Here is a 12500-nt window from a genome sequence, read left to right as displayed (position 1 = left end):
TCTCTGGATGCTCCGGCTGCTTTAAATCCTCCTGCTGTAATTTTTGCTGGCTTTCTTATACACTTGAATGTGTCTCTTCTCCAGACTGATGTTTCACGAAGCACAGCTTGCTTCCATCCTCCGTATTAAATGACACCGTGTGCGTGTGCGCATCACTTTTCCAAATATGTGTATGTGAAGCCACCACAAACTCGCACCGACACCGGATTCTGTTCTTCTCGTCAGCTCATTCTTAACAATTTCCTAATATGCACAAAAACCCCTCCAGACTTCTGCCAGTTCATTTTATTAAACAAATAATATTGTAAGTGATTTGTGTATCCTGTTAAATTTGGCATGTCTGGCTAACAAATCATCCAACAATACAATCAGAACCAGAAGCGTCCAGTTAGAGAAGAACCTCTCTGCCTCCTTCAGAGTGTTTCTCCACCTTCACAACACAGAGTCCTGGAGACCAGGACAAGGTTCATGGTACACGCTTCATCAGGCAGCAGAAGCACAAACTGCTCACACAAAGTAAATAAGTAAATAAATAAATAACTAGTGTGTTTAACTGTGAGACTACAGAGTGCATCGTCACTGAGCTGCAGCAGCGTCTCACCTTACACTCTCCGTTGATGCAAATGTCCAGAGAATCGGCGTGGCAGCGAGTTCCATCAATGACTGCAGGAGAACGTTCTGTGTAGAAGTTATAGCCCTCAGCCAGGCAGTTGAGTGCACAGGGTTTCACACCACCTGCACAACACACACACACACACACACACACACACACACACATACACACACACTAAATCACATTTAATACTGTTCTACACACACACACAACATCACAGCTAATACTGCTCTACACACACACACATACATAGACATACTCAAATACAGACACACACACACACACACACACTAAATCACAGTTAATACTGCTCTACACACACGCATACACACACACACACACTACATCACAGCTAATACTGCTCTACATACACACACATACATAGACATACTCAAATACAGACACACACACACACACTACACCACATCTAATACTGCTCTACACACACATACAGACACATACATACACACACACACACACACACACTCACAAACATTCACACTAACAATATGGAGGTATGGAATCTTTGGAATTTGCACACCAACAAAGAGGCATTCACATGGTCTCTGGAACATAGAAAGCACACAAAGCTCTGTGTGTGTGTGTGTGTGTGTGTGTGTGCCCTTATGAGTGTCTGAATATGTGTGTGTTTGTGTATATGTGCCTGTATGAGTGTCTGTATGTTTATATGTGTCTGTATATGTGTGTGTGCGTGTGTGTGTATGTGTATATGTGCCGACATGAGTGTCTGTATGTTTGTATATATCTGTATATGTGTGTGTTTATCTGTATGTGTGTGTGTGTGTGTGTATGTATGTATGTGTGTGTGTGTGTGTGTGTGCCCGTATGAGAGACAGGACGTACCTCCTGTGTACGGCTTCCAGGTGTAATATTTCCCTCGGAACGGCATGCTGTCGAAGTCAGAACACTGCTTCTCCCTGAAGTCCTGTGACCCGACTGGACAAGGCTACGAGACACAAAGCACCAACTTCATTCACAGAAGGAAAGTCAGAAGCTTTAGCTGTGGCATCTTTTAACTTCATTAGGAGCAAAAGCAACTAAAACTCATACTTTATCACTGAGAGGGTTGTGTAGCTCAGTGGTTAAGGTGTTGGACTACTAATCAGAAGGGCATGAGTTCAAATCCCAGGTCCACCACCTTTACACTGCTAGGTCCCTGAGCAAGGCCCTTAACCAGCAATTGTTCAGTTGTATAAATTGAAATAAAATATAAGGCTGTCTGCTAAATGTAAGTGAAACAAACCCAGAATTCTTCATTAAGAAAGAACAGGTTCTGGACTGATCTTTAACATGATGTCATGAAGATAGAAAGTGAGAAAGAGAGAGAGAGTATAAGGGAGTAATGAGTTTAGCTCATTGTTGTCAGAAGCTGACGTTTGGAGCCCGACTCCAGGGGGCCGCGTCCTCCATGACTTTATTCATCATAAACACTGGACTAGACATGTACAGTAAGTCCAGCAGGGTGAGGAGCGCAGCGTCCTTCACTCCTCATCAGATCTCAGCATCACAGCATGCCATCGGAGTGATCATCGGAGTGTGCTTTAACTCTTCATCTGATTATATTGTCTTCTGGTAAAGTAGGTTCCTGACTTTTGTATACTATCTGTTTAACTCACTTTGTTCTAGAGTTGTGTGATTTGAATTGTGTTCTATTCTATACCATTGTTGATCTTATAGTGTTGGTCTTTGTTGTTCTCTCAGCTGATTAATCAGGATTAATCTCCCTTAAGGTGTGATTTATGGGCAGGTTTTACTCATTTAAACTGAAGGTTCTCTGCTAGTGTCTGTAGCGGTTTGTAAGTATCTCTCGAACACATTGTCACATGAGTGTCTAGTACTGTGTGATATATTCTACCATACCTTAAATCTCAGATATGTGCCCGATTTTATCTCTGCTTTAACTTCCCATTACTCCCTTGATTTTCTTGCGCTAACAGAAACCTGGATATTCCCACAGAACACTGCTACACCAGCTGCTTTATGGTACAGGTTTATTGTTGTCAAAGAAATGGTACTTTACACCTCTCCTCTTGTCACATTTAACCATCTCCTCTTTTGAATTCCATGCCATTTCAGTTACCTCTCCAATAAACCTTGTTATCATTGTTGTTTACCGCCCTCCTGGTCCCCTAGGTGACTTCCTGGAAGAAATGGACACACTGCTCAGTGCTTTCCCTTCCGATAGCTCCCCTCTGACGCTGCTTGGTGACTTCAACCTCCAATCTGACAAACATCAATCTTCTTCCCTCCTGTCTCTTCTCGACTCATTCGCCCTGAGTGTTACCCCACTACACATCTCTGATCATCACCTGGTATCCTTCACCATCACTCTACCTACCCTATCTAAAACTACCTCTCACCCCCTTGCTCTTACCCGCTGCAACCTTCATTCTGTCTCCCCTTCTTCTGTAGCTTCTGTCACTCTTTCTTCTCTTCCTGATCCTGAGTCTTTTTCCTCACTACCCTTGGACTCCTCCACAGATACTTTCCTCTCCTCTCTTTCCTCAACTATGGACTTAATCTGTCCTCTGTCCACTAAAAAGTGGAAGAAATCACAACTTGATGCAGATCTTGACTCTTACCGAACACTCCTGGCCAAGTTCTCCTCAGATGTGACTTCTGCCAAGACTTCCTTCTACAAGGAAAAGCTTGAAGCTTCGGCACAAGACCATCAGAAGCTCCACATCATCTCTTCTCTACTCAACCCCTGGCTCCAGCCTTCTTCATCCTCCCTGACTGCAGACGACTTTGCTTCTTTCTACCAGGAGAAGATTGAGGAAATCTGCAGGACCTTCACTTCATCCCCGACTGCACTTACATCTCCCAGTATGGATTCCCCACTCCATCGTTGTCACATTTCTCAACTGTAGCAGCAGAATAGATTTTACAACTCATCCAGTCCTGCAATCCTACCACCTGCCCATTGGATCCACTCCCTTCCACTATGCTCCAGACCATCTCACAAGACCTTCTGCCCTTCATTACCACTATCATCAATAGATCCATAGCATCTGGTCAGGTAGCAACTACTTTCAAGAGAGCAAGGGTTATTCCCATCCTAAAGAAACCTGCTCTGGATCCATCAGACATCAGTAACTACAGACCGGTGTCACTTCTCTCTTTTCTTTCAAATATTCTTGAACACATTGTCTGTAATCAACTGTCTGTCTATCTCTCACAGAACAACCTCCAAGATCCCAACAGTCTGGCTTTAAAGCAGCTCATTCCACAGAGACAGCCCTTTTTGATGTCTCTGAGAAACTACATGCTGCTACATCAGCCAAACTGTCATCCGTCCTTATCCTCCTTGACCTTTCAGCAGTGTTTGATACGGTCAACCATAAGACTCTCTTAGCCACCCTCAGGAGTCTTGGGATTTGTGGATCAGCTTGGGAATGGTTCACTTCCTACCTGGAAGGACGCTCATATCAGGTAACATGGAGGTGGAGTGACATCTGCTCCACGCAGACTCTCCACTGGTGTCCCACAGGGCTCAGTACTTGGTCCTCTTCTTTTCTCCCTGTATACTCACTCTCTTAGTGAAGTTATTTCCTCACATGGGTTCTCTTACCACTGCTTTGCTGATGATACACAACTTATCTTCTCTTTCCCACCCTCAGATACCAGAGCTTCTGATCGGATCTCAGCATGTCTGGCAGAAATATCATCATGGATGACTGCTCATCAGTTAAAGCTCAATCCTAACAAAACTGAACTACTGATCATCAGGTGATTCATCCCCAGGTCATGATCTTGTTATATCCCTACATACATCTGATCTCCCCTTCAGCCACAGCTCACAACCTTGGGGTAACCATGGACACTCTGTCCTTTTCCTCTCATGTTGCTAATGTGACTCGCTCATGTCGGTTTCTTCTCTACAACAATAGAAGGATTCGGCCATTTTTGTCCACACAGGCTGCTCAGGTACTTGTTCAGTCTCTTGTCATTTCTAGACTGGATTACTGTAACACACTACTGGCAGGTCTACATATGAACGCAATCCGTCCTCTGCAAATGATCCAAAATGCAGCTGCCCGGCTTGTGTTCAACCTGCCAAAGTTCTCCACACCACCACACTGCTGCGATCCCTCCACTGGCTTCTGGTAGCTGAACACATCAGATTCAAAACACTGATGCTGGCCTACAAAGCCAAAAATGGACCATCTCCCTCTTACCTCAAAGCCCTCATCACTCCTCACACTGCACCTCACACCCTCAGATCTACAGCACTGCTCCACTGGTCCCACCATCTCTCAGGGTAAGAGGTAAGTTTACTACAAGACTCTTCTCTGTTCTGACACCAAGGTGGTGGAATGAACTTCCCCTAGAGGTCCGGACAGCTGAGTCACTGGATATTTTCATACAGCGGTTGAAGACCTACTTATTCAGGAAACACTTCAACTAGAACTTCTTTCTTTATCTTCTGCATTTATAAAGAAATAAACTTTGACACTTTTTCATTGTAACTTTGAACAAATGTTTTAATCTCATGGTATCTTAAGTATGTAACCGAGTGAACCAGCATTAATGTATCTAATGTTAGAGATTTAAGCACTTATGTACGTCGCTCTGGATAAGAGAGTGTCACATGATGTAAATGTAAATGTAAATGATCACCCCGAGGCCTGGTAGAGAGTGAGGTCTTCAACCCTGAAGTTCTGCAGCTCCTGATTCGATGTCGTCTGCATACCGGAGATCCATTTGTTTTGGACGCAGCAGGTTTCAGGGGATGTAGATGTGGTTTGAAGCGTGCTGTTTGTTTTCCAATGTAAACACTCGCTGCTTGCTCTGAGCTGTTACTTTTAAGATTTGTGGTAGAATAGCCTCAAAGCCCCCTAACTGGCTCAATTTTCACCTTCATAAAAACCTCAGAAATAGGCAGCAAAGTGAAGTTCTCAATTTCCATCTTTATAAAATATTAGTTCTGATTAATTTTTTATGCTGTAAAAACTCTCCGAGTGAATGCTGAGTACTGTAGGATTTTCTGAGTCATGTTCTCTACCCTCCCAGGTGAAGAACCTGTGTTCATCTGGCAGTGAACATCTTTAATAACTGAGGAGGAATTAGGCCACAGATAGCGAGAGCAGCCATGTGCTGTTCATCAGCTCATACATGCACAATCTGTACTCAGATCCACAAAGTCTTCAGAGAAACTGCAGTCATGACAACAGCTGGAATAACCAGAACATTTCAAAAACTACTGGGTTCTCTGTCTTATACACACGTCTACAGCAGGACCTCCTTATAGATCAACACAGAACCCGATCGCAGATCCACAGAACCAGAACAGCTGAAAACCTCATTGCAAATCACCACAGAACAAAGTGATGATCATTCTGCTGATGAATAGTTTTCGTAAAAGTTTATTATCATATTACGTTATCATTATCACAAGACGATAACTAAAGAAAAACTAATGCACAAGGACGGAAACTACGCCAAACTTGTCGTCAACAAATAAAAAGGACGAGACAAGATCCAATCAAAACTAATTTAGTTATGAAAAGTTAGGAGAAGGCGGGGCAAGTTAGGATCCTATCCAATCACATATCATCTCTTTCTGCAGGGCGGAGTTTAGTCACACATTTGATCTACATCAACACGTCTCGCCCTGATACACTGTTTCTACACAACAAAGCGTCCGTGCTGGAACAAAGAGAAGCGCAGACCATGTGAACAAGAACTGACAAAAACAACAGAAACATGAAGTGACGTGCAGCAAGTCATGAAGAGACAAATCCATGTGAAGGTGTGTTTCTGCTAAAGGAACAGCAGCATTAATAACACATCGTTCACAGAGCTCAGGACTGATTTCACAATTTCAGCCCTTAAAATATTTAAAGATCAACACAAAATTATTGATGATTTCTTTTTTGCGCTAAAGACACTGAGGTTCTTTCAGTACTCGGTTTTATTAAGAAGGTCACACAGTTTGTTATGAGCTTCTTCAGGGAGAGCAGCAGGTCTGCTGGTCATTATTATTGTTATTGAGATCGATTGTGATAAATCCAGGCCGGATAAATAAAGAATTCTGTATTCTGTAATTCTATAAAACTGTGTATTGAACTTTAAAAGCTCATTTCAGAGCAGGTTCATAGACGTCTCATTTCAGCTCGGTGACGTCCAGAAGTTTAGGGGAAACTTTACAAAAATGTTTCACACTTTACATTTAAAAATAATAAAAAGGTCGACTAAAATCTCTTGATCTTTAGTCAACTAAAGTTGACTAGACTACAACTAAGTAATCTAAATGACTAGATTATGAAATTAACTTTTTAAAAAAAAATTTATAAAAAAAAAAAAAAAAAAAAAAATCAAAGACTTAAAACTGTAAAATGGACAATTTTTTAAAAATTATATTTTTCTCCTTTAATTTTTCTTTACTTTAAAAAAACAGTAAAGAACCCTCAGTTTAAGGGTTCATAAAACCCTCGCTGTAGAGGATTAATGGTCTACAGAAGATCTGCCAGTCCATGATCCCTAATCCTAAGCAGCAGAACAGAAACGGAAACTTACATCGGTGCTGCAGGATCTGTAGCGCTTCCTCTCCCCAAGACAATACTTCCCTCCTCCAGACGGCCTGCAAAAAAGAATAAAATAGAATAAAAACAGACTGATGAAGAACCAAGAGAAAATCAGAGAACCCTTATTACAGAACTGAAGGATATGAAGCATAGAACAAAGAGACCTTCCTCACAAAACCTGGAAACATCTGCACTGAGGACACATTAGATAAACACAGGATGATACACAGTTCTCTTAGAAAACCCATTAAACTTCTTGACCAGACCTTCCAGCTGAAATGAAAAAAAAAACGTCTCACTGGAGCTGGAGCTGGATCACCGTCAGAATGCTGCTTCAGGCACAAAATAAAAGCCTTCCTCATGCAGCAGGTCTTCAGGGGGAGGAACTCGAGTGCTCAGGATGAAATGGTTCTACAGACCTCACCACTCCAGCCAGCTGTTATCTGTGGGGTAATGCTGCTTTTTCACACAACATCAACAACATCTACTGAGTGCTAAAGTGTAATAAAATGGGCTGTAGAGGAGACGCTGAACGTCACACAGATGTACTGAACGTCTCTGTGTGAAACTTTACAGTTTATCTTCAGTGGAACTGAAAGTCCAAACTCTGCTCCATCAGGACAATGTCCCTGTGTACAAAGCAGCTCTATGACGACAGGTGGAGGTGAAGGTTGGAGTGAAAAACTCGAGTGTCCTGCACTGAGCCCTGACTCTGACTCAACACCACTGAACACCGACTGAACCCCAGACCTCATCACCAACATCAGAGTCTGATCTCACTAATGCTCTTGTAGCTGAATCATCACTAATCCCCATAATCCAACATCTAGTGGAGACCCTTCCAGAAGACTGGATCTCAGTACAAACCATAAAGAGTTTTTTTGTACAGTGATAAAAGGTTTTTGGGTTCTGACAGCTCTGTTAGTCAGAACAAGAACTGTGTGTGTTTGTATGTAAAAGCTTCTGTTTGTCGATGATTTGAGACGGAGCATCAGATGCCACTCGAGGATGTCGCTGACAGAGCTGAAGGTCTGAGAAACAGAGCCATGTACAAAGGCTTCAGTGCCAGAGCGTAATGAGACTCGACCTGGTGTTGGGCAGAAGGAGGTGATTTAAGAACACTGAACTCTCACAAGTCGATCACCATCAGAGAATAACTGTACACAACAACAGACTGAAATATTTCTCACCTTCTTGCTGTAAAAACCTCCAGTGAAAACCTGCTGATGAGCCACGGGTTCAGTTCTCCAGACTGACTCCACAACAAGCTCAAGTGATTTCAGAGAATTTTGTTGAAACTCATCGTCTAAGCAGGTTTATTATAAATAAATAAATAAATAAATATCTCCAGTGGAAACAAGAACAAATCCTAACTAACAATTAAGTAGAAGCATCTGATCTTATCTGATCTTTGTGTTCAGCTCCAGTTTTACACAGAAATAAATCTTCAGGAGATGCCCTGGACACTGTAGTGTGTGTTTTGGGTTGTTGTGACCGCTGGGGCAGTGTGTTCTCCTCCAAACTCGGACAGTTTGACCTGCAGTGATTGGACCAAACTCAGATCAAAAACACTCCTTTTTTCTTCTCCAGATCTGTCCATTCTGCTCACATTTGGGTTTCCTCAGAAGCTGATCAGCTTGAAGGTGACGACGTTTTTTTATTTATCATCACCTGCTAATTTACATCTCTGTGAATAAACTGTTACTATGGAAACGATTGGTGATATAAACCTGCGGCTGTCAGATCTACTGACCAGTCAGACTGATGTTAGTGATGGTGAGCTGTGTGTAGTGATGCAGTGATGGTGATGATGATGATGATGATCTCCTCCCCCGACTCTTACTTTGCCTACTTACGCTGGACTGTCACAGTGACGCATGGACGAAGAAACTCCACCACCGCATGTCCGGCTGCATTCGCCCCACTGTGTCCATGGCCCCCAGCCTCCATCCACACTGAGTGGCCACGTACCAAACGCCACACACTCGCCCTGATAACACCACTGACACACACACACACACACACACACACACACACACACACACACACACACACACACACACACACACACAAAGCTACATCTTTGCACTCAGTCTGCAATTTCTGCACATTAAATTAACAATAGTTAATTTTTGCACATTACCTCTTTATTTTTGCTATATCTTAACTTTTTTCTAAAGAAATACAATTCTGTCTCTCTTTTTCTCTCTCTGTTCATCAGAAGAAACTTGAAGATGTATCTTTAGCAACTGGCATCTCAAATAAACTAAAGAGGATTAGCACTAAGGAGAGAGAGAGAGAGAGAGAGAGAGAGAGAGAGAGAGAGAGTGTGTGTGTATGTGAGTGTGTGTATGTGAGTGTGTGTACGTATGTGAGTGTGTGTATGTGAGTGTGTATGTGAGTGTGTATGTGAGTGTGTGTACGTATGTGAGTGTGTATGTGAGTGTGTGAGTGTGTGTACGTGAGTGTGTGTATGTGAGTGTGTGTATGTAAGTGTGTATGTGAGTGTGTGTATGTGAGTGTGTGTACGTATGTGAGTGTGTGTATGTGAGTGTGTGTACATATGCGAGTGTGTGTATGTGAGTGTGTGTACGTATGTGAGTGTGTGTATGTGAGTGTGTGTACGTATGTGAGTGTGTGTATGTGAGTGTGTGTGCATATGTGAGAGTGTGTACATGTGTGTGTGTATGTGAGTGTGTATATGTGAGTGTGTGTATGTGAGTGTGTGTATGGGAGTGTGTGTATGGGAGTGTGTGTATGTGAGTGTGTGTATGTGAGTGTGTGTATGTGAATGTGTGTATGTGAGTGTGTGTATGTGAGTGTGTGTATGTGAGTGTGTATGTGAGTGTGTGTATGTGAGTGTGTATGTGAGTGTGTATGTGAGTGTGTATGTGAGTGTGTGTATGTGAGTGTGTGTATGTGAGTGTGTATGTGAGTGTGTGTATGTGAGTGTGTGTATGTGAGTGTGTGTATGTGAGTGTGTATGTGAGTGTGTGTATGTGAGTGTGTATGTGAGTGTGTGTATGTGAGTGTGTGTATGTGAGTGTGTGTATGTGAGTGTGTGTATGTGAGTGTGTATGTGAGTGTGTGTATGTGAGTGTGTATGTGAGTGTGTGTGTGTATGTGAGTGTGTGTATGTGAGTGTGTATGTGAGTGTGTGTATGTGAGTGTGTGTATGTGAGTGTGTATGTGAGTGTGTGTATGTGAGTGTGTGTATGTGAGTGTGTGTGTGTATGTGAGTGTGTGTATGTGAGTGTGTGTATGTGAGTGTGTATCGGTACGATCTGTTTTGCAGCTTTAAATAAAGTGTATTTAACAGGAAACCCTGTGATACAGCTTCCTCTGACCCCACCCTCTCCACCCCTCCCCACCCCTCCCCCACCACAGTTCGTCCCAGGCCACGCCCCTCCATCACATTACTCACTCAGGCAGAAATGGCTGATCTTCATATTCCTTTGATGCCAGTGTGTCCAGAGCCAGACATAAGTACATACACTCTCTGGGAAAATAACAGCGGCTCGAGCCGCTCCGCTCGTCTAGGACACGCTGCTGAATAGCTGCTGAATAGCTGCTGAATAGCTGCTGAATAGCTTCAGCCAGATAACGATAACGAAGGACGACAGCTCATGGCTCTCTCTCGTTCTTCCTTTTCAGTCAGAGACAATGTGAGCTGTAATCTTTATTAAAACTGTCTCTCTAACCTGAGTGTGTTTTCACTACCTGACACTAACATCACAACATCAGGGAATATCAACAAGAACAGATTCCTCCTCAGTGAGCAGACCTTAATCCTGAAGTCTCATTTAATGGACCAGTTCTTTACTCTGAAGAGAAAACAACAGGATCATAGCCTTAAACACCATATCATTTAGATTACGAGGTCCAAACAAAAGTATTGGCACCTTACAACTGCTTGTGTTCCTCACATTAGAGACTCGAGAACCAATCAGCATCCAGTCTCAAACAGTCAGTTCACCGAAGCTCTGACTCTTAAGCTTGGTTTCACATTTAGGGGTGTGGCTTGGAAGGAACTGCAGAAGGGGCGGGTCCAGATTCGGTCAAAACGACAGCGTCTGAACAACAACCCTTCAGTGACGGTGTGATGAAGCAGTGTTACGTTTATTCCCCTGGAGATTCTTTTCCTCTAACTGAACAAGTGTTTTATACCTTTATTTAATTCCAACTTACAGTAACTTACCATCTATTACAATTTTTATTTATTAAAGAACTTCATTGTTTTTTTCTATTTGGAGTTACGTATAATGTTAAAGTGTGTTACTTCCTGTTGTTTCTTACATTCTAGCAGCTACAAACACTCATTATTCTCTCTCCACATAAATGAGAGAAAAAACACATCACAGCTTGTCGTGTTACTGAGAAACCGAGCGTATTGTGAGCTCCGTCTTGATGATGTTAAAGTCACCATCTGTTAGTATGTTCAGGAGTGAAGTGAGGCTGTGGTGTAGATCTCACACTTACCCCTTTCTCAATGCTGCCGGTTTGACACAGCGTTCCCTCTGTGGCTGGAATACTGTTAGTGACACAGCGGTTACTTTTGCTAAGGCACCAGAGCTCTCTACACACTTCCTAGGAAATAAGGCAAAGGCAAGTTGGTCAGAATACATAAACTCTGAGAGAAAGACAGAGTGATGTTCAGCTCCAGCGAGAGTTCCAGACGTGACACACACAAAAAAAAGCACTACACACATCCAGGAGACGACAGACATAACAAAACCCTATTCACCTCCCCATCTTCCCAATGTGTCCTGATGATCCTGTAGATGTTTTTCTCCTGCACTGATCAGACCCAGAAGATCACCGAACAGTTCCACATCATCACGTACAAACCCTCGGACGTATTTAGGTCTCATTGGTGCTTTTGTCCTGATGTGACAATTTTCACAGTGTGTTTACCTCTCTGTCCTGCTGCTGATGTGATCTGCAGAGTGTTTTCAGAACTTCTGCAGTTTAGTGGGACTGGATTTTTTTTTTTTTAAATATTTCAAACATAAAAGAACATTTGTAAAATCTGTGTGTGAACAGGGTCTCGATCTCGGCCGTTACAAACACACGAGTCTGAACATTTGACTTCAGGATCTGCTGAATCCAGCACCGGCTCCTGGCACAGATAAAGAGGAAACGTGTTGACACGTTACACGGCCTCGCTTCACTCAACCTTGTGTAGGATTTCCCCTTTAACGAGCACTCAGACCTGTTTAAAGCTTGGACTTCAAAGGGTTTACAGGACAAGCATGTATGAGGAAGGAGCAGCCCTCGTGAAAAAGACTTACGGTACAGAGTTCAAGCTCTGACCCCTCTGAGTCAGTGAGTCACAAACA

General features: G+C 42.8%; 1 protein-coding gene across 1 annotated transcript in view; it reads right to left on the bottom strand.

The window, feature by feature from the left end:
* Positions 1-12500, bottom strand: part of adamts6 (ADAM metallopeptidase with thrombospondin type 1 motif, 6) — a 75123-nt gene that overhangs the window by 24626 nt on the left and 37997 nt on the right. Inside the window, exons 12-16 of the mRNA XM_060896084.1 lie at positions 11641-11748; positions 9018-9163; positions 7154-7217; positions 1478-1580; positions 602-735 (exon numbers count right to left, since the gene is read on the bottom strand). Of these exons, the coding sequence (XP_060752067.1) occupies positions 602-735; positions 1478-1580; positions 7154-7217; positions 9018-9163; positions 11641-11748 (555 nt within the window). The remainder of the gene's footprint in view (positions 1-601; positions 736-1477; positions 1581-7153; positions 7218-9017; positions 9164-11640; positions 11749-12500) is intronic.

The sequence above is a fragment of the Tachysurus vachellii genome, chromosome 20, assembly GCF_030014155.1.
Source record: "Tachysurus vachellii isolate PV-2020 chromosome 20, HZAU_Pvac_v1, whole genome shotgun sequence".
NCBI classification, from domain to species: domain Eukaryota; kingdom Metazoa; phylum Chordata; class Actinopteri; order Siluriformes; family Bagridae; genus Tachysurus; species Tachysurus vachellii.
Note: the sequence above shows the minus strand (reverse complement) of the source record. Positions and strands in the feature narration are given on the sequence as shown.